The sequence below is a fragment of the Phalaenopsis equestris genome, unplaced genomic scaffold, assembly GCF_001263595.1.
Source record: "Phalaenopsis equestris unplaced genomic scaffold, ASM126359v1 Scaffold000511, whole genome shotgun sequence".
NCBI lineage: Eukaryota > Viridiplantae > Streptophyta > Magnoliopsida > Asparagales > Orchidaceae > Phalaenopsis > Phalaenopsis equestris.
In genome coordinates, this window is record NW_018164951.1 from 1,652,370 (window position 1) to 1,674,495 (window position 22,126).

Below are 22,126 nucleotides of genomic sequence, written 5' to 3' on the forward strand. Positions count from 1 at the left end.
GGTACTCTCATAGGCAGAGCCGACTGGCTCTCACAGATGTTGTATCGAACCGGTTCGGGCTGCTGACGGGCATCAGATGCGCATTCCCGCTTCAATTGCTCACTCCCGCATCCATCTCCCGCTCCCGCATTGGCCTACCTCTCTCGCATTTGAGCTATCATGCATCCTGCGTCGTTAGACAATTCCACATCTGTCTTCCATGGTTAGGAGAGCTCCGACGTCATTCATCGAAGCTTCTGTCTCCTCATAATGGTCAGGTCAGCATCGTTGAAGGTAGCAGAAATGACATAATATCATGACAAGTAGATTATGTAGGAACCAATATTTCATAACACGTACTGATAGAATAAATATGCATTTTCTTTTGGCACAATCTGAGTTGGAGTTGTATATAGATGTAGATTTTCACAATATAAATTTTGAACATTTAAATCTGAAACTGTCTTCTTCTGCTTCTCATACTCAGTGGAATGTAGTTTATAACCATGTTTGTCAAGAGGAATCAACTTTAGAACGATATCTAGGGCATGTTGGGTCACACTAAAGCGTAACCACTCAGGAAATAACTCTTTTTCATAAAAAAAGACTTGAATCTCACTGTAGTTTGTTCTATCCTTCAAAAATCCCGAGGCAATTTTCAACTTTGTGGTTCATCCATTCTGTCTGATCAACTTCTGTTGGGGACACTGCTGAACTGAGTTTAATACCCAAATTACTCTCTATTGTCTTCCAGAAGTAGCTCAAAATATTCTCATCTTTGATATTTAAGGCCTTCCTCAGTAGGGGCAACCCATGAGATAGGTTATGTATCTGAAAATTCGAACATCCTTTTATCTGAAGCTCTATGTCTAGAATCAGCTCTTGAATCTCATATCACTCTTTTGGACATTCAATGCTAGTTTTGTTGATTTTGCTCTTAACCCCTACAAAATGGTCATTCGAGGCAACATCATCTCATACTCTACAGGAAATTCTATTACCTTTTACTATCTTTTTGAACATCCTCTACAAAATGGTCGTTCGAGGCAACATAGTGACTTTTTTTTTGTCTTTAAATTGAGGTTCATCTTTGACATCTTCATCCTTTCCGGTGTTACTCTCTATTTCTTCAACTGCTCTTTGATCAATGATATAATTTATTCTCCTGGTTGTGTAATCTGATTTAATATGCTCAAATCTGTGACACTTGAAACACTTCCAGTGGAATGGATTTGGGAATGTGGATTGGTTCCATCTTTTCTCTTCTTTGAATCAATTTCTTCTCAGGCAGGGTCAGCTGAGATGTTCGTTTGGGTGTACTCTGGTTGTAAGATCATGTGGTTGAACCCTGCCTATGAGATGTGGTGGTCTTCCAATAATGTGGTCTCTCAAAGAACCTCTAGAATATGACTAGGTTTTTGAAGCCGCGTTCTAAACATCAGCTCTATAGCGAGCTAGTAGGTGCTTCCGCTGCATCTCCTGTTTCATCTGGGTTCAAGTAGTGATATTATCTTATCTCTCACATTGACATAGGTGCTTCAAGTTTTTCCACCAAAACAATGCACTTTTATTTGATTTGTTGGCGGCTAGTTTCACCATTTCGTCATTTGGTATATCCTGGTACTCAAAGAGAAGATCCAAAATCTGAAGTCACTGATGAACTCGTTCGGATCTAAGTGACCGTCCTAATATGGCAAATTTATTGTTACCTTAAAATCACAGCTTCTCAAATATTTCAGGTCAATTCTTCGGGGTAGAGGCTCTTCACCTCTTAAATCTCTAACAACTATTGCAGCTCTATATTGTATAACAAACACTTCATCTCTGTAATTGAATTGTGTTCAGGTGACCCCACTGAATGGTTTTCTTTTCTCAATTTTATCGAGCCATTGTAGCACTTGATGGAGTTTTCGATGTATATCTTCCATGGTGAACTCCTGATTGTTAAGTGGAGACTGATCCTGAAAAATAAAAAGGAGGCAAACAACCACTCTCGCCTTCCTTCCTCATCCCATGAAGCGAAGCATCGCTTTGCCATTTTTTTCTGCGATTCACAAATAAGGATCCCGCGAGTGTGCTTTCGTGAATTAGGCTTCTCCCTTCAATTGCATCTCCTTCTCTTGCGATAGAAAAGGGGCATTGTGAGTTTTGCTGGATTGCAAGGCTGCGGCTGGAATTTAAAATGCAAAGTTCTCTGCTCCTTGTTCTGACTTATTCGGCGTGAGGTTTATACATTTAGTCGACAGAAGGATCAAAAGGCTGCTCCTAGTTTCTCTTCTTTTCGGTGGTGGCTCTCTGGTAGAGAGAGAAGGAGAAGAGAGAGTGAAGAAGTGAGACTTTCTCTTGAAATCGTCGAGGCGATTGACGGTATAAATTCCTCAAGTAATAAAATCTTCTGCAACACCGTGGACGTAGACAATTTGCTGAATCACGTAAATATGTGTGTTTCGCTGTATTTTCTTATTTTGCAAATTTCTCGTTATATTTTTCGCTTCGTCGTTGATCGTTCTATTTTATATATATACCACAACAACTGATATCAAAGTCTCGTGCTTTCGGATCTGAAGAAAAATGATGATTTCAGGGGTCGAGAAATTTAATGGCACAGATTTTGGTTACTGGATGATGCATATAGAGGACTACCTTTATGAGAAGAAATTTCATCTTTTGTTATTAGGGAAAAGACCGAAAATGATGGATGAGATTAAATGGAATCTGTTGGATCGACTAGTTTTTTGGGATATTCAGTTGACTCTGTTGAGGTCCGTTGCACACGTCGTCAAGGAAATGACTACTGCAGATCTCATGACTGCTCTGTCAGATATGTATGAGAAGCCATCGGCGAATAACAAGATATATCTGATGAATAAGTTTATCAATCTGAAGATGACGGAAGGTACGTCTGTTGTACAACACCTAAATGATTTCAATACTATCACAAATCAATTATCATCGGTGGAAATTGAATTTGATGATGAGATATGTGCACTGATATTGTTTACTTCATTGTCAAATAGTTGAGAAACTATGAGGATGACTGTCAGTAATTTGCATGTAAATTTAAATTGAAATATAATGATATTCATGATTTGATTTTGGTTGAAGAGAGATGCATGAAAAATTCTGGCGAGACCTCAGGTTTTGAGTTCAACATTAAATATTGATTCTAGAGGGAGATCACAGGATATGAACTCAAATAGAGAAAGATCAAAATCAAAACACAGAGGCAGGAGCAAGTCAAGGTCTGATAAACAAATAATTTGCTGGAATTGTGGCAAAACTGATCACATAAAGATGAACTACAGAAATCCCAAGAAGACGGAATGATAACACAAATGTGGTAATTAAAGAAGCACGTGATGCACTACTACTGACAGTTCATAGTTCTGTTGATGACTATATACTGGATTTAGAGACATCCTTTCATACAACTTTCCATCGAAAATTGATGTGTAATTATGTTGCAAGTGACTTTGAAAAAGTATATCTGATAGATGGAGAAGCTTTGAACGTGGTAGGAATTAGCGACATTGACATTGCACTTCCAAACAAGAGCAACTGGACTATGCAAAAGATCAGACATATTCATGAACTGAAGAAGAACCTCATTTATGTTGGGCAGCTCGATGAGTGTAAGCATTCAGTAATATTCTCAGATAGTACATGAGTTCTCAGATGGCACCTGGAAGGTTACTAAAGGAGCACTAGTACTGGCTCGGGGTAAGAAAACAAGTACGCTATATACTGGTTTAATTAACAGTGTTGATACTACTGTTTCACAGAGCACAACAGAGTTGTGGCATTACATGCTTGGTCACATGAGTCAGAGATGTGTGAAAGAACTTTAGTCCAGAGACAAGCTACCATAACTGAAGTCAGTTGATCTTAGCATGTGTGAGAGTTGTATTAAGGGGAAACAAAGAAAGGTTGGTTTCTTGAAAAGTGACAGGATGCTAAAGGCGGGAAAACTGGATCTCGTACACACAGATGTGTGCGAACCTTCTTCAGTGACATCTCTTAGAGGCTCTTGTTACTACGTCACATTCATTCATGATTATAGCAGAAAGATATGTGTTTATTTCTTGAAGTATAAATCTGATGTATTTAATGTGTTTAAGACTTGGGAAGCCATGATTAAGACAGAGAAATGGTTAAAGCTGAAATTTCGAAAGTCTGATAATGGTGGTGAGTACATTGATGATGGGTTCAATGAGTATTGTGCAACTTAGGGCATCAGAATAGAGAAGACCATTCCACAACAAAATTATGCTGCAAAGTGCATGAACAGGACCATTAATGAGCGGGCTAGAAACAAGAGATTGCACGCCTACTTTCTAGGTATAAACAGTTAGCACTGCAATTTACTTGATCAATAAAGAGTCATTTTTTTCATTAAACTGTGAATTTCCAGAGAAAGTCTGGAGTGGGAAAAAAGTCAAATTTTTTCACCTTAAAACTTTTGGATGTCTTTTTTATGTTCTCATATGTCTTGATGCTCGTTGTAAGCTTGAGGTTAAATCAAAGAAATGTTACTTAATTGGTTATGGAGACGAGACATTTAGGTATCGTTTTTGGGATAATTAGGATCATAAGATCATAAGAAACATGAACGTGTTTTTCAATAAGAAAGTTATGTACAAATTCAAGGCCAGTACGGTTTCTGAAACAACAATGCAAGAATCTGAATTGATAAGGTTTGATGATTTACCGAGGTCACAATGCAGGGCAGAGATGCAGGTGGCGAGGTGTGGGGGTCCACGACACCCCTATTATTCCACAGTCAGTTCAAAATCAGTTACCCCTACAACTACAGTTCCCAGGTCAGAAAAGACTAGACTTTTTCCACAAGATTATTCTTCAACTTTAAACTACATTCTGCTGACAGATGGTGGAGAATCTTAGAGTTATGAAGAAATTTTGCAAGATGAAAATTCGAGCAAGTGGGAGCTTGTCATGAAGGAGGAGATGGATTCTTTGTTAGAAAATCAGACTTGTGAGTTGACAGAACTTTCACTAGAGAAGAAGACATTACACAACAAGTGGCTGTACCAGGTGAAAATTGAGCATGATGACAATAAGAGGTACAATGCTAGACTTGTTGTAAAATACTTTTAGTAGAAGCATGGTATTGATTATTCCGAGACTTTCTCTCATGTGGTGAAGCTCACAACCATAAGAGTGGTATTATCTGTGGTGGCTACTGAAAATCTCTTTCTTGAGCAGTGAGATGTGAAGACAGTTTCTCTTCATGGAAACATTGAAGAAAACATCTACATGCACCAACCTGAAGGGTTGCGGTACAGGGAAATGAAGATTCAATTTACAAACTTAAGAAGAGCTTGTTTGACCTAAAGCAAGCTCCTAGACAGTGATACAAGAAATTTGATAATTTCATGCACAGTGCAAGGTACAACAGATATCAGACAGATCATTGTTGTTATATCAGGCATTTGATAATTCTTATATCATCCTACTATTGTATGTGAATGATATGCTTATTGTAGGAGGTAATATTGATGAGATCAATAATTTGAAGGAGCATATATCATAACACTTTGCAATGAAGGATTTGGGAACTAAAAAACAATTCTTTGATATGATAATTATCATAAATAGAGTCAGAGGCATGTTGAGACTCTCGGGCTGAGTATGTGAAAAAGGTACATAACATGTTCAATATGGATAACACCAAATCAGTTGGCACACCCTTGGGCAGTCACTTCAAACTCAGCAAGAATCAGTCATCCAAGTCAGAGGAGGAACGATACCCCACATGAGTAAGGTTTCTTATGTTTCAGCAATTAGTTCATATATGTATGTTATGGCTTGCACTAGACCGGATATTGTTCATACAGTGAGAGTTGTTAGCTGACACATGAGTAATCTAGGAAATGAAAATTGGGAAGTAGTAAAGTGGATCTTGAGGTATCTAAGAGGCTCTTCAAGAACTTGTTTGTATTTCTCAGGAAAGAGTTCAGAGGTACAATATTATGTTAATACTGATCTAGCTGGAGACATTGATACCATAAGAAGTACTACATGCTATATTTACACTCTTGATGGCACTGCAGTTTCATGGAGCTCTAATCTGTAGAAGACAATTTCATTGTATACTACAGAAGCTGAGTATATATCAATGTCAGAGGATGCAAAAGAGATGATATGAATACAGGGTTTCTTGGAGGAATTTGACAAGAAGAATCAGAAGGGCATTCTTTACAGCGATAGTCAAAACATCATATTTCTTGCTAGGAATCTAACATTTCAGTCCATGACCAAGCACATTCAGATCAGGTATCACTTCATTTGGACATTGTTGGATGACAGACAATTATTGCTTGAGAAAATTTGTGGAAGAAAGAACATTGTTGATATGTTGACTAAGGGTGTTACTCTTGAGAAACTGAAGTTGTGCGCAATTTTAGTTGATTTTCTAGCTTGAAGTCAGGGGACTTTGAGTTACAGGGAAGGAGGATATCACGTTTGAAGAAAAGACGACGTCATCAATAAAGGATAACAGTTTGAGGAAGATAACGATGTTGCTAGCGTATCAGTCTCCAAGTGAGAGATTTATTAAGCGGAGACAGGTCCTGAAAAATAAAAAAAGAGACAAATAACCACTCCCGCCTTCCTCATTCCGCAAAGATCCCACTCGGTGTGGTTTCGCGAATTAGGCTTCTCGCTTCAATTGCATCTCCTTCTCTCGCGACAGGAGAGCGAGGCATTGTGAGTTTCGCGGAATTGCAAGGCTGTGGCTGGAATTGAAAACGCAAAGCTCTCTGCTCCTTGTTCTGGCTTCTTTGGCGTGAGGTTTATACAGGTAGGCGATAGGAGGATCACAAGGCTGCTCCTTGTTTCTCCTCTTTTTGGTGGTGGCTCTCGGGTATAGAGAGAGAAGGGGAAGTGAGAGACTTTCTCTCTTAATCGTCGAGGCCATCGACGGTGTAAATTCCTCAAGTAATAAAGTTCTCTGCAACTCTGTGGACGTAGGCAATTTGCCGAACCACATAAATCTGTGTTCCGCTGTGTTTTTTGGTTTTACAAATTTCTAAATCTATTTTTCGCTTCGTCGTCGATCATTTTATTTTATATATATACCACAACATTGATTGGCATCTGACCCTTGTCTCGGCAGCTGCATTGTTAGGGTTTGGGATTTGGGTATGTGGAAGATGATATATATGAATGATTTGAGTGGAAAAGGTGAAATGTTTTTCCGGAAGAGGGGGGTGAGATAGGTTTGGGTATGACATATGCTAGAAACTCTACAACATCATTAAAGTTAGGTTAATTATGATACCATATGATACCGAAGTTAACCCAAACCACGATAGAAAAGACAAATATGCTTAAAGAAAGCAAATAGTAACTTACCATCAACACACTTGAAATGAGAAATAGAAAAACAACACAAACAATTACAATTATAGTGTATCTCAAGGATAGTGGTGGTGGTCGGCGAGGGTTTGGAAGATGGCGTTGGGGTGAAAAAGGCGGTTTGCAAGCAGAAAACAAGACACCTGTTTACCCGGTGTCGGACAAAAAGTAAACAGTAGGGAGTGATGTGGGAAAGCAACCAAGATGTTAGTGATAGGATCCGACGCAGAAATCAACATGATTTTTTAGGGCAAACCAATATTTTTTTTTCCAATAACGTCAAATTAAAATTCCACAACACTATTCACTTACACAAATACACAATAAATAAGCACCTACAATTCGAGAGGTTGGAAATATCTCCCAAACCCTAAACTTAATACTCATAATAATAATCTTATGCATACTCTCAATCCTAAGCCTTCAAGGGTCTATTTATAACAAACAGTAATAAATAATAAAATAATCAAATGCCCTTATATGCATAAAAGATAAAATTGTCCTTAGGTTAGGCAGCAGAAGATATAACTTTGCTATTCTTGAACAAATAATCATTAGAAAGTAGAGATTGCCTTGCATGAGCTCAGAGATTGTCAGAAATAGGAAAGTTTGAACAATTCACTTGTTTGGAGGTTCGTGTAAGTCCTGACTCACGGTTGTGACCCATATTTTTATATAGGAATGAATTTTTGGACATACTTCTCAATAAAAACAAACGAGGATATTTGAGCGATTACATATTTTATGAGGCATAAAAATTTTACTCTCTTTCTATGTATTGGGACTTTTATTTATTGTAAACTTCAAATTACTTGCACTTGGGACACGTACATTTTTGTCATGCATTTAAACATGCAGAGTTTTTTCATTTTGTGGGAAATCTTTTTCATATATTTTTAATTTAATAATACAGTCTTTGTGCAGGCTAAGGAACAAACTCGCACATCTTGCAGACCAATATTCTCTTTCTGAGGAACAGTTCGCACAAAAGGTCTTCATGGTTTTATTTCAGAATGAAGCTTTGCAGATCCTTTGGATTCTTTGATTTAAGTACCTTTAGGCTGACTTCTCTTCTTTTTGTGGAAACATTTAGCTGAAACAGAAATCACTTGAACTTCAGATTGTTGACCTAAAGATGCAACAACAGCAAGAGCGATCGGCTCAGGAACAATCCCAGATGCATTCGTATGTTGAACAGGTAACCCAATTATTGGAAACTGAAAAGAATTTAAGATTACAGCTAGCTGCTGATGGAGAAAAATTTCAGCAATTTCAGGTGCCTCTTTTTCTTAAACTCTTACATTGTCAATAAATCATAACTGGATTACTGTGTTCAATTCAAAATGCTGTTTATTACAACTGTCAGCGTGCATTATGCATATTTTGAAGTGATAATCATGTCGAATGACGTTCCATTGTGGCATCAATGAATGACGTTCCGTTGTGGCATCAGTGAATTTGTTGCCATCTCAATAGCAGTTTCAATTAGCTGGCTCTATTTAGGTTATTATAGCTATAGTTTTACAAACAACTTTGCATTTAATACAAGGTATATTCTCTTTGATTTTGCAATCGATGATATCAAAATAACAAGTTAACTCAAAATAAGAAGTTAGTGTGATGTGGGACGCGGTCCTGCCCATGGATGTGAACTCCCGTGTTTGCAGTTCCGCTTAATTGTGGGACATCCCGTGATCCTTTCCGCCTGGGATACACCCCAGATTTTAATTTCAGCAAAATTCCTTACCTTTTAGGTTTCTTTTTCTTTTTCTCTATTTCTAGTTAGATTAATTTCTATTAGGAAGCTGTTATATATAGGTGTATTTTTGTTATTTTGAAATATTAGCTTGGTTTTATTTATTTGGAGAGTTTATTATCTGATTTTCTGCTCTCTGTAGTGATGTATCGTCTTCCTATTCCAAATGGTGTGTCTGTAGCTTGCTCAGGAATAAGTGGCAAATCCTCCTGGCCGCTTGTACTTCGCTGATTCACCATTCAACCACTGTTTTTAGACTAGACAGCTGCTAAATGTGTTGAATCTGTTGTCAAGCAATAAATTTTGCCTCATACTCCTTCCAACATCGTTGATACCCTATATTTCCACTGTCTTGTTATTTCACAGCCACCTCTTTGTTACATCCGCTTCCTAAATATTTTCTAGGAGCCCTAGAACAATATATTTTGGTATATGAGTATGAGAATTTTTAAAATTTTCCTTTGCCTCCAAACCAAATTTTCACACAACCTAACCTAATAAGAAAAAAAATTCCCACATCATCCACCCATCCTTAAGTGTAAATCACCCGTTTCTTTTAGCCAAAATTTCAGTTGGAAGAACGAGAGGTCATGCTGCCAAAGAGAAACCCTCAACGAGGTACTCATGATATCATTATGGAGGACATGCAACGAAGAATCCTCCAATTGCTACGGAGGCTTGTTGATTTTGAAAGAAGGCAGTATGGGGAAGTCACCCACAGTATTAAGGATTAACAATGACCTTCCAAATGAAGAAGATGACAAAACCTTTTCTACTAGGAAGCATTGAGCGATGAAGAGTTGATCTCGTGTCGATTCATCATTGAGTAGATGAGGAGAGAGTGATTTTAGAGTGAATGTGGATTGTTGGATTTTAATGGCATTATGGATCCGAATGAGTTCATTGAGTGATTACATACAGTGGAATGGATCATTTGAATATAAGGATATTCCACCTGACAAAAGGGTAACATTAACCGTTATGAAGTTAAAGAAGAGTGTGACTCTATAGTAAAATAATTTAAAACATTTACACATTTATAAGAGAAGAAACAAAATCACTCCATGGTCCAAGATGAAAAGGGAGATGCGACGCAAGTACCTATCAACACGTTACAAACATGACTTATTCTTGAGATTTAAACACTTACAACAACAAGATCTCTAAGTAGAGTACACCGTTGAGTTTGAGAAGCTTATGTTGAAGCATGAGCTATGGAGCTCGAGGAGAACGCAATACCTCGTTATATGAAAGGATTGAGATCGTTCAATTGAAACATAATACAATTAATCCTATTGGACGTTACATGATGTAACATGAAGTTTGAGAGACAACACAACATTATCAGATATGCATATCTAAATAGGGTCCAAATATCAGATATTTGAACCCTATTTAAATAGAACATTATCAAATATGCCTATTTAAATAGGTTCCAAATATCAGATCGGGCTACAAGAGTACACCCAGTGGAGTATCAAAGCCGACCCCACATGGAAAGAAACCATTTTAGAGTGGATAAAAGATGGGGACCGCTAGCACTTCTATATCATTCACTATTAGGAAATGCTTTAAGTGCTACAGTTTTGGTCGCATTGCTTTTGATTGCCCAAACAAGAGGGTTATCTCATTCAGTGAGCCAGGAGCAATTAAAGAAATGTACATTAACATATGATATAATGATTACATCAGAGGGAGTGTCAGTTTTCAGCTGACGAGAGAGAAATGCTAGCGATTCAATGGGTCTTTTAAGAGGAGCCCTTTTGAAAGACTCTAGCTGGACTAACATTGGTTTCCCTAAAAATTTGTGACTCTGAGGAGTCAATATCAAAACTTATTGAGGGAGTTGTTGTATATCCTGATTGATAGTTTACCTCCTAGATGATTGTCACTGAGAGTAATCCAATATTAAGTATGTCATATGTTTCATTCTAGGGTCAGTTTCTTTAGATAGGCTTGTTTATTGCTTAGCCGAGTACAAGAAGTGGGAGAAGCAAGTTTCATATTTAATGGCTCTATATTTGGTTTGTGAGAATTCCCATCTATATGCAATTCCAGCTCTGATTGTGACAAAAAAAATATGGTTATTTGTTCTATCAGGACATACTTTTGAATTCCAGCTCTGATTGTGACAAAAAAAATATGGTTATTTATTCTATCAGGACATACTTTTGAATGGCGTATGTGTTTTAGAGTTGTTTGGATGACTTGTGCATAGTTTTTATGGTGGAGTTTCCTCAAACACAACAAGACTCTCTTTGTTATGATTTTGGTAAATCAATTCAAAAAGCTTCCTAGGCTGAAGACAAAGCTCCTCCCACCGGAGAGAGTGATGTGGGATAAAATCCTTCCTGCAGATGTGAACTCTCGTGTTTCTGTGGTTCCTCATGGTTGCAAAAGATCCCGTGATGGTGGGATGCATTTTCGCCCGATATACTCGCACATTACTCGCCACATTTTAATTTTACCAAAATTTCTTGCCTTTTCTATTTTTTTCCTATTTCCCTATTTCTAATTAGATTAATTTCTATTAGGAAACTTTTATATATGTGGTATTTTGGTTGTTTTGAAACATTGGCTTGGTCTTATGTATTTTGAGAGTTTTTTCTTTGATTTTCTATTCTCGGGAGTATTGTATCCTCTTCCTGTTACAAGTTGTGTTTGTAGCTTGGTCAATCCTCTTTGCTGCGTGTACTTCATCATTTCACATTCGATCATTGTTATCAGTCCATATAGCCCCCGAATGCGCTGAATTTGTTGTCCAACAACATATTTCATCTCATTCCTCATTCCAACGTTGTCGATACCCCATATTTCCACTTCCTTGCATTCCACAACTACCTCCCCACTATATCCATTTCTGAAACACCTTCTATGAACCATAGAACAGTATCGTAGCGGGAAGATTATTAAAATGTGCAATTCCATAGATAATCTAAAGCTATATCAACTTCATAACTATATCATGATTGATAGCATGCAGAACTTGTGATTTTTTAATTTGTGAAATTGAAGTATTTAATTGTTTAATTCCTAGAAATACTTGGTCAACTTACAATTTAGTCATAGTATTCCTGTTTAGTAAACCTGAGTTAGCTTTTTGGTGTGACAAAGGTACAGGATCTCGTGCTTCTAATTTGGGCGCTTTATCAAGGTTTGGAATTGGCTATTTTTAGAACTAGGTGCACCTTGGCTTGCAGTTATTTGTTGCTAATGTGATTTTGAGGTTGAAAACTTGCAGTTTTAAGTTAGAATCTACTATTTTTGAGAAAACTATCAATTTTGGGTTTTTGCTTTATTACAAATATGACCTTGGAGGCATTTAAAACTTCAATCCTTTCAAAATTGTGTGCTATTGGATTTGAATTTTTATGGTATTGTAAATGTTGATGATAACAGTCAAAGGAAGCGTTCTTCTTGTGCCGATATGTGGCCTGTATCTTCTTTGGTGATTTTTTTCTTTGTTATTTTCATCCAAATACTTTGTGATTGGAATTTGGTCAGTTTTGCTATTTCTTATTGCAGTGTTGAGTCTTGGCCATCATATGTTTTTATTTCTAGCTCAAGCTCTTACATAATTTTAGTTTTAGATGCTCTTTAAATATCATTTGTATAAAGCTTTATAATTTTTGTAGATTGCATCAAGAGGATGGAGTCTTTTGTCATACTAAGATTTGTTGAACTAACAATTTAATTTTTACGTTATTGCATATCAATGTTAGATTTTCATTTGTGAAATTCTAGAGTTTTAAACATTCAGCATCACAAAGTTACCTTGGACGCTGACCTCTTGGATTTTCCTTGTCCATTGATTATCATAAGAGGCCTTATGTCCCAAACCATGATGAGTATGACCTTGCTCCTCCACGGGTTGCATGTGTCATAGAAATCATTCAGGTTCATCATTATAAATTTACTTTTATGTCTTCATTTTGAGAGTGCTCCATTCTCAAAAGAAAATATAATATCTTGCATCCCATGCATTAACTTCTAATTTGCCTCATTTGTGTAGATTTGTGCTCGTAAATCAATTTTATATTTTCTTAGAAGAGTTCAAGGAAATCAAATCTTAATGCTGCATATAGCAAAAAACAGATTGAAATGTTTTTCCAATAGGTCGTTGAAAAGAGTTGTGAGGAAAAAAATATATATGGAGGAGCTAAATGAATATGATTATCAAGTTTTTATAAATTTATCCAAAGTTTTGAAAGATGATTTGGCTCTGAAAAAAAAAAGGTTTGAAATAGTGTTTTGTCACCACATTAGATATTTATTCAGATATAGAGAGTTATGAGATTCATGAGTAATATATTAACGAAGCTTTTTGCTAGAATTCTGATGACTACGAAGATGTTGAACCAACAGAAATATTTCAATACCATTATTTAAAAATAAAAGAGATTTTCAGAATTACAGTATTTTATAAGAATCAAGCATAGCAATAGCAACCATATAATAAAGTTATGGGGGACAATTTTTGCCATCTGAATTCTCATATTTTGAGATATTGTTTGTTTGGGACTAATAGGGTTCAAAATTTTGTCCTCGTGATGTACATTCCTGAAATGATTACACATTTTGGAGTGTTCCAACTTGGATACTTATAGCTTGATTTTTTGGAGAAACTCTAACCGTTACACCAAAATGTGCTTTGTTGTTTAAGAGTGTAATTACCACCCTGAATTCTTATCTATGGGGATATTATTTGTTTGCTTAATAAAGCTCACAATTTTTGTACACTCGATGCAATTTCTCAGGAATGTCACCTATCAGATGACATCACTTCTATTAGCATGCTTAACTTGAAGACACCAACAACAACAGCAACAAGCCTTTAACCAACTAGGTTGGGTTGGCTAAGCATGCTTAACTTAAATTTTTTGAAAAAAAATCAACTTCTACAACAAAAGGCACTTCAATGAAGAGTTTTGCTTCGTGTATTTAATGAATCTTGCAAAATGGCATATTTAAATTATATCATAACTACATATTGATATGGTATATTTTTTTTTTCCTTAAATACCACTTATAAATATGATGCATGTAACTAGCAATGCAAATTTAATATTTTATTTATGATGCACTTGGCACCTAATCAAAATTTGATGTTATGAAGTTCAAACGCAAGATCAAAACCATGAATATTCTTTAGCATCGTCATAACTAATGACATTCAATAATTAAATTTTAGTATTGTTTTGTCATCCATCAGGTGGATAATTTTTTTTTCAATAGTTTAGACTTCTAAGTATAACTTGTTTCAATGGCTTGGAATTAAATGCTTGGATTGTCAATGGCATCTTGCATGTATTGGATGATTTTGATTTGAAATAGATCGTTAAAGCTAGCTCTTAGAAGTGATTATGAATATCATCCCATCATTCTTAAAATTTTGGCACGCTAAATAAAATGTTGAATGATAACAAATTTTGATTGAACTCGATCCTCGTAAAATACTTGTGGTGTATGCTGATATTTTAAAATAATTTAAAATAATTTTTACACTACAATAATTTATGATTAATGCTACACTTCCCTGAAAAATCTATACGTGATATCATTTTCATGGGTTGACCAATAAAGTTTAAGACTGTCAATCATTGCTTGAGAAAAGTTTGATTGTTTCTTTTTTTTTATTTTATTAAGTTTAATATGTATTATAATGTATTATGTTATAAGTTATATTATTCAAATGTAAGTTTGAATGTTTGTATGAGTGAAAATGATACTTTATTTCCAAGAAAAAAACAATTTATCTTATTTAATGACTTCAAAAGTGACTTTAGGATGTATAAGCCTCTAGTTAAAAAGGTTCCATTGCCAATTAAATAACTTATGTGGTTCACTGCCTTCACTATTCACCTATCACACCAATTCCCACTTTCTACTTCTTATATGTAGCCAAACAAGTTTTCTAAGGAGTCGACATCTTATTAGTTGGTTTCCATAATCACTCTGCTAGTAAGATAATAATGTAAAAGTGTCCCATATATAATTTTATGAGACGGTTCTCATTGTATGGCTCTTTATTATAAATAAATCTAATAGGTGGATATCTTGACATAACACACTGCCCTCATGGATTGAAATTCTCATCTTCTTTGTGGCCTATTGCTTGAATATCATTTGTCACTATCCAAACTCTCATCTATGCAAATAGTACACGTTTTGAAGAAATCCCAACTATTTCACCAAAAACTTCTTAGTGTTTATGAGTTTTTTACTTTTATTATAATTAAGAGATATTAGCGTAATTGTACCATACATGTGATAATGACATTAACTTAATACATAAAGACAATGAATTTATCTCCTTATGATTTTTATTGAACTTTAAAAGGATTGTGATAAGGTACAATTAGAATTAACATGGTCAACATTAAAAATAAAAGCATTTGTTGAGAATATATTGGAGTTATAAAATATATGATTGTGTTAGTAGGATTTGAATATTTGTAGTGATTGAAGAGCTTCCACGTGAAATATATCATTTTGAGGATTACCCTTCCATGCTCGGGGCTTCCGACTGCAGCCCGCCATCTCCTTATGATTTTTATTGAACTTTAAAGGATTGTGATGAGGTACAATTAGAATTAATATGGTTAACATCAAAAATAAAATCATTTGTTGAAGATATATTGGAGTTATAAAATATATGATGTTGTGGTTACTAGGATTTGAACTATTTGTAGAGTGATTTAAGAACTTCCCCGTGAAATAGATCATTTTCAGGAGTACCCTTCCATGCACGGGGCTTTCACTTGCAACCTGCCATCTCCTTATGATTTTTATTGAACTTTAAAAGGATTGTGATAAGGCGCAGTTAGAATTAACATTGGTTAACATTAAAAATAAAACCATTTGTTGAAGATATTTTGGATTTATAAAATATATGATTTTGTGGTTACTAGGATTTGAACTATAGGTTCTTCTAAATTTATATAAATTCAACACAACAACAACAAACATTTAGCCCACTAAGTGGGGTCGGCTACATGAATCATTTTTCTCCATTGAGTCCCATTGAGTGTCATGTTTTCATTTAATTCTAATAAATTGGGATCATTTTTTATACAATATGCCCAAGTCTTTCTGGGTCTTCCTCTGCCTTTTTTAACATATGTTGAATCTAAAGCATCTACTCTCTTAATCGCATCATCAGATGGTTGATGTTTAATGTGACCAAACCATCTAAGCCGACTCTCTCTAATTTTGTCTGCCACTGGAGCTACAAGAATCCTGTCACGGATATATTAATTTCACATTTTATCTCAAAGTGTAAAGCCACTCTGCGACCTAATCATTCTCATCTCTACAACACTTAACTTAGTTTTATGCTTATCTTTTAAAGGCCAACATTCAGTACCATAGAGCATTACAGTTTTCACCACCATCTCATAAAATTTTCCTATCAGTCTAAACGGTACTTTTCTATCACAGAATAGGACTGAAGCATTCCTTCACTTCAACCAACCAACTTCAATTCTATTAATAGCATTCTCATCTATATCACCATCATTTTGAACAGTAGATCTGAGATATCTAAAGCGTTCACACATTTTAATAATTTGATTACTTTTAAGTTCACACATTTTAATAATTTGATTACCCATAGTTACAACTCTGTCACTATAGCTACTACTACTAAAATTACATTCCATGTATTTAGTTTTAGTTCTACTCAAACGAATGCCTTAGACTCCAATGTAGACTTCTATAATTCAAGTTTTTCCTGAGCTTTCTCTCAGGTCTTATCCACAAGAAGTATATTATCAACGAAAAGCATACACCAAATTACTTTCTCCTATAAATGTCTAGTAAAAGCATCCATAAGTAATGCAAAAAAATATGGCCTTAAAGTCAATCCATGATGTAATCCAACTGAAATAGGAAAATATTTGGTCAATCGTCCTTCTGTTCGAACACAAATAATAGCTCTATTATACATATCTTTAATGACTTGAATATAAGTCATATCAACACTTTTCTTCTCAAAAACTCTCCAAAGGATATCTCTTTTCGTAAGCTTTTTCTAAATCAATAATAATCATATGTAGATCCTCTTTATTCTATTTGAACTTCTCTATCAAACCTCTCAGTAAATATATAGCTTCCCTGGTAGACCTGCCCGACATAAATCCAAATTGATAATGAGAAATCTTATCCTATGTTCAATTTTCCTCTCCCATAATTTTAAATTATGACATATCTACTTAATTCCTCTATAATTTGCACACTCTTATGCATCCCTTTCTTCTTAAAAATGGGGACCAAAATACTCTTTCTTCAATCCTCAAGCATATTTTTAATTTTTAAAGTAATATTAAAGAGTTTAGTAAACCAAGGAACTCCCAAATCTTATATATATTTCCACACTTCAATTGTGATATCATCAGGTCCTACAGACTTTCCACCCTTTATTTTCCTTAAAGTCTCCTCATCTCTTTTTTTACTAATGTGATGATAAAAATGAAATATTTTATTATTATTAACGATATTAAGACCACTAAGGTCGATCTTATTTTCAAAAATTTCATTAAAATGATTTTCTCAATAACTCACCCACCTATATTAAATATATCTTTCTAAGGAAAATAATTTTTTTTTTCATTTTTAATACACTTTACTTGGGTTAAATCTTTAGTTTTCTTTTCTCTTTGTTTGGCTAATTTATACATATATATTTTCACCCTCTTTATTATCTAATATGTTATAAATATCACTAAAAGTAAAATTTTTAGTGTCGTAGATTGTTTTCTTATACTCCCTACGGGTCATTTTATATTTTTCTCAGTTCTCTAAGCTTCTACATTTAAATTAATTTTTTTAACATAATTTTTTATATTTTATATTTGTTTGCACATTATATTGCACCACGAACTATTTTTATTTATAGAAACTTTTTTTCTTTTGATTCTCCAAGTACATCTTTTGTCACTGGTTTATTAGTGTTTGTTAATTTATCTCACATAGCATTTACTTCTTCATGAACATCCAAAATTTTGAATTTTACTCATAAAAATAATTGTATTTGTGACTTTTAGGTGCTCTCATCTAATTCCACGATAATGATTCTTAGTATTCTTTATTATACGACTCTTCATCGTAAAATTTAGAACTAATAATTGATGTTAAGAACTTAAATTCTCAGTTCTAACGACCTTACAATCTTTACGTTTTCGACTATCTCTTCTTCTCATAAGAAAATAATCAATTTATGTTTTATTAGATCTATTATTATAAGTAGTAATATGCTCATCTCTTTTCTTAAATAAAATATTAGCAATAATAAAATTATACGTTAAAGCAAAATTCTTATCTATAATTTTACCTACATCATTTCTAATGCTACTCTTATCTGAATACCAAAGTTTAATATTTAATGACCAATTTAATTTCTTGATTACATAAGATATTTATCTTTGTATGAATCATAATATTAATTAATTCTATTATTTTATTTGTGAGAGTACTTATATTCAAAAGTTCTATTCCAATATTTGTTTCATGAACTAACTTATTTATTCGCATCCGTTCGTAATGTCGGAACCCTTGCTTGTTTCATGCTACACGCAGGCGCCGTTGTAGCGGCTTTTGCAGACTTTTCACCGTATCTGGGCCATAAAATGCACCGCTTCTAGGAGACGCCCTAGCATTTATACAATGTTCAAAAGGACTAATGTCATGACATGAGTTTTTAACACAAATGATAAAAAAAATCAACTATTTCTCTTTAATTCTTACCAATATTTATATAGTGATGTAGTTTTGATAGGTTAAGCCCCTTTTGATGTGAGTTTTCGGAATAAATTGAGGATATTTTAAAGAGTTTAATATTACTAAAATATTGTGTGCATCACAAGAATATAATTACCAGATTAAAAGTTGAGCGGATAAAATAGAACAGTGCTCAATGATTATTTATTATGAGAGTATCTTCAAGGTTTGAGCTAAATTTTATAAAAAAATAATTATCTTTGTTGTTTACATTTGAGAATCGAAAAAATATTGAAATCATCAACAACATAATTCATTGCGATTAAACAGTAATGTTAAATGGCTTTGTGGTACTTTTACTCAATTTGGAGATATAATCAATTTGAAATAATAGAAAGACTATTTGTAAATCTAAATTGTTAGAAGCTCATAAAAAGTCGCATAAACTGAGTTAGTACTTATGTAACAGCCAACATAATTAGTCAAGAATTCTAACACTAATTATTTGGGTTAAGCCTTGTGACGATGATGCTGATCATTTTGAGGAGAATTCTCTTCGTTTAAACGTTACTAAAGAAGTTTGTGTTGAAGTGTCTAAAATTAGTTAAATTTTGTTCAGGATGCATTGATGAAAAGCAACGAGGTCTTTGAAACATTCAAGCAGGAAATGGAAAAGGTATGCCTATTCTTACCAGGTATTTATTGTTAATTCATTAAAAAAAATGTTTTCGCCATTTTTAAGTCTGTTATTTCTATGGAGGCTTTTATTTTACAGGACTTCCTCTTTTTTTAATTGCTTGCTGAAGTATATCTAAGAATTATTTCCTGATATTTCTTCATCAGATGGCCAAGTTAATTAAGGAGCTTAAGAAGGAAAATGAATTTTTGAAGAGCAAATGCGAGAAGTCGGACATTGCACTTGTAAAACTTGTGGAAGAGGTAAGATTTTTTCTATTTTATCGACCAATTCAGTATTTTTCGTATTTATTATCACCCACATTGGTTCACAATTTCAATCGATCAAACATTTTGTTCATTATCTTTCCTCAATATTCCACGCTCTCTAATATGCCAAGAGTTTCACAAATCAAGGTATTGAAGATTTATATAAAGCAAGTGAAAAATATCTACACCTAAAATTGAACATCCAAAAAGTAAGTTATTAAAACAGCAAAAGTGCTTTTTAAATATCTATAATATCTTGCTACGAACAAACTAAATCAGATTTTCAAATTAGGCCTTTCATATTTTATAAAAAAATTAAAATTATGAAATTTGATTGTGATTATAGATATCTGGTAAGTAGTCAGCCGCCAAAAATAATGGTGTCTCTTTGTAAAGATGCAAAGAGTTTGGGCTTAAGAGTAGGGTTGTAAACAAGCCGAGCTTGAGTGAGCTCAGGTTTTGGCTCGTGAACAGTGTGTTTGTGTTTAGCTCGATTTAAATATTATTATTTGTGTTCAGCTCGAAATTGACTCGTTAAAATTAGTTAAAAATAATAGATGTACTGTATTGGATTCGGTTCTGCACAAACTCTTACAATAGAATGTGCATAAACCACATGACCACACAAACTCTTATAATTTAAAGTTAGATATAAATATAGATAATATATTATTATATAAATAATATATATAATATATTATTATATAAATATTAGATATAATTTCTTTATTACGAGCTAAAACGGACTGAACACCAACGAACAAAGAGTTTTGTGTTCAGCTCGTTTTTTAATTCGAGCTTAAAAAATTTGTTCGTATTTGGCTCGTTTACTTAACGAACGAGTGGAACACGAGCTGTTCGCGAACAACGAGCTTTTCTGACAGACGAAATTCAGACATGCCAAATGGACCTCTATTGTGCTTTGCTGGTCATCACAAACTACCCAGCAGGTCATAGCAAAGTATAGCATGTCATTGCAAATGCTAATTTTGATAATTAATAGGCGTAATATAGCTGTTTGGAGCTAATTCTAAAGTTGATCTTAAGACTTTTTTGCAAGGAAAAATAAGAAAAAAACTACAATTTTAATAGTTGATATATATTCTCATATAAATATAACTGAGTTGTTCACAATTGAATACCTAAGAGATTTCCATGAGAATCTCTGCTACTTCAGCCAATTTCAAATTCGTTTTACTTGTATTTTTGGTCCATTTTCTGCCATCTCTGTGCTTTTTCTAAGTCAATCTTTATATTTAGCATCACTTATATTAATTTATCTTGACTTAAAATGCACCATTTCACATATATATTTTCATGTCATTTTACTTATCTATAAATACCCCCTAAATAAATAAATAATAATAAGCCTCTTCCATCTTTCCTGATCTTCTGTTATGCAAGACATAATTAATTATCTTGCCTATAATTTGCCTCCAGAACTTCTAAAATTTGATTTATTTGATCGTTACAGCGTGAATACATGAAGAAGCAGGTGGAGAAAGCAAAAAATCAGAAGGAAAAACTGGAGTCTTTATGCCGGTCGCTACAGGCAGAGAGAAAGCAGAACTCATCGGTGACTAACCCAATTGCTTCAAATTCCGTGCAGTCTAAAGCAGATTCCACCAAGGGAACAAGCATCTAAAATAAAAGCAGCAATTTCTTTTTTTCATCTTTGCTGCAGATATTTTGGCAAAAATAAGTTACGGATTGGAAAATTATTGTGATTTTATGGCTTCTTAATTATCTATATTTACTTGCAATTAATTTTTTTTTTTTTAATTTAAATGAAACTTTTTTATTATTCCTTTCTTTCTATACTGTTTAGAAGTAATTAATTGCATATTTCAATTTTATTGAAAGTTATGTAATGTCATGTGGAGTACAAATCAATTTCTGAAGACATTTAATTTTTTGCAAGATATGTTGATGATTTCTCAAATTATTATTATTTTTATTTAGGAAGATTTAAATACATAGTAATCAAGTGCTATAAATTTACATTTCTAACACCTAAACTTAATTTTTTTAGCATACCTTTGCATGAGAAGGTTTATTTCAATTTTTAAAAGTTTCAATGGTGGTATGCTTCATGTATTTTGAAATATTTTGGTGGTATGTGGACAAAGTTTGGGTGTTAGATATGTAAATACATATGAATTGGGTGGTATGTATGTAAATGCAGCTATTATTTAATGGTTATTGAATTTTTTCTCAATTCATGCAAGTTGATGCTTTTAAAAATCTATGTTTTTATCATGATCTCTAATTTCATTATTTTAGTTTTTAACGAGTTCTTAATTTATTGTCAATGTATCTGGAAATCGATAGATATTGGCAAATTATAAATAT

At 33.9% G+C, this 22,126-nt stretch overlaps 1 protein-coding gene across 1 annotated transcript in view; it reads left to right on the forward strand.

Moving 5' to 3' along the window:
• Nucleotides 1-21,530, forward strand: part of LOC110028406 (alpha-taxilin) — a 34,540-nt gene extending 13,010 nt beyond the window's left edge. Inside the window, exons 6-10 of the mRNA XM_020730239.1 lie at nucleotides 8,281-8,347; nucleotides 8,450-8,632; nucleotides 19,449-19,505; nucleotides 19,673-19,768; nucleotides 21,249-21,530. Of these exons, the coding sequence (XP_020585898.1) occupies nucleotides 8,281-8,347; nucleotides 8,450-8,632; nucleotides 19,449-19,505; nucleotides 19,673-19,768; nucleotides 21,249-21,419 (574 nt within the window). The 3' untranslated portion in view covers nucleotides 21,420-21,530. The remainder of the gene's footprint in view (nucleotides 1-8,280; nucleotides 8,348-8,449; nucleotides 8,633-19,448; nucleotides 19,506-19,672; nucleotides 19,769-21,248) is intronic.
• The last annotated feature ends 596 nt before the right edge of the window (nucleotides 21,531-22,126 follow it).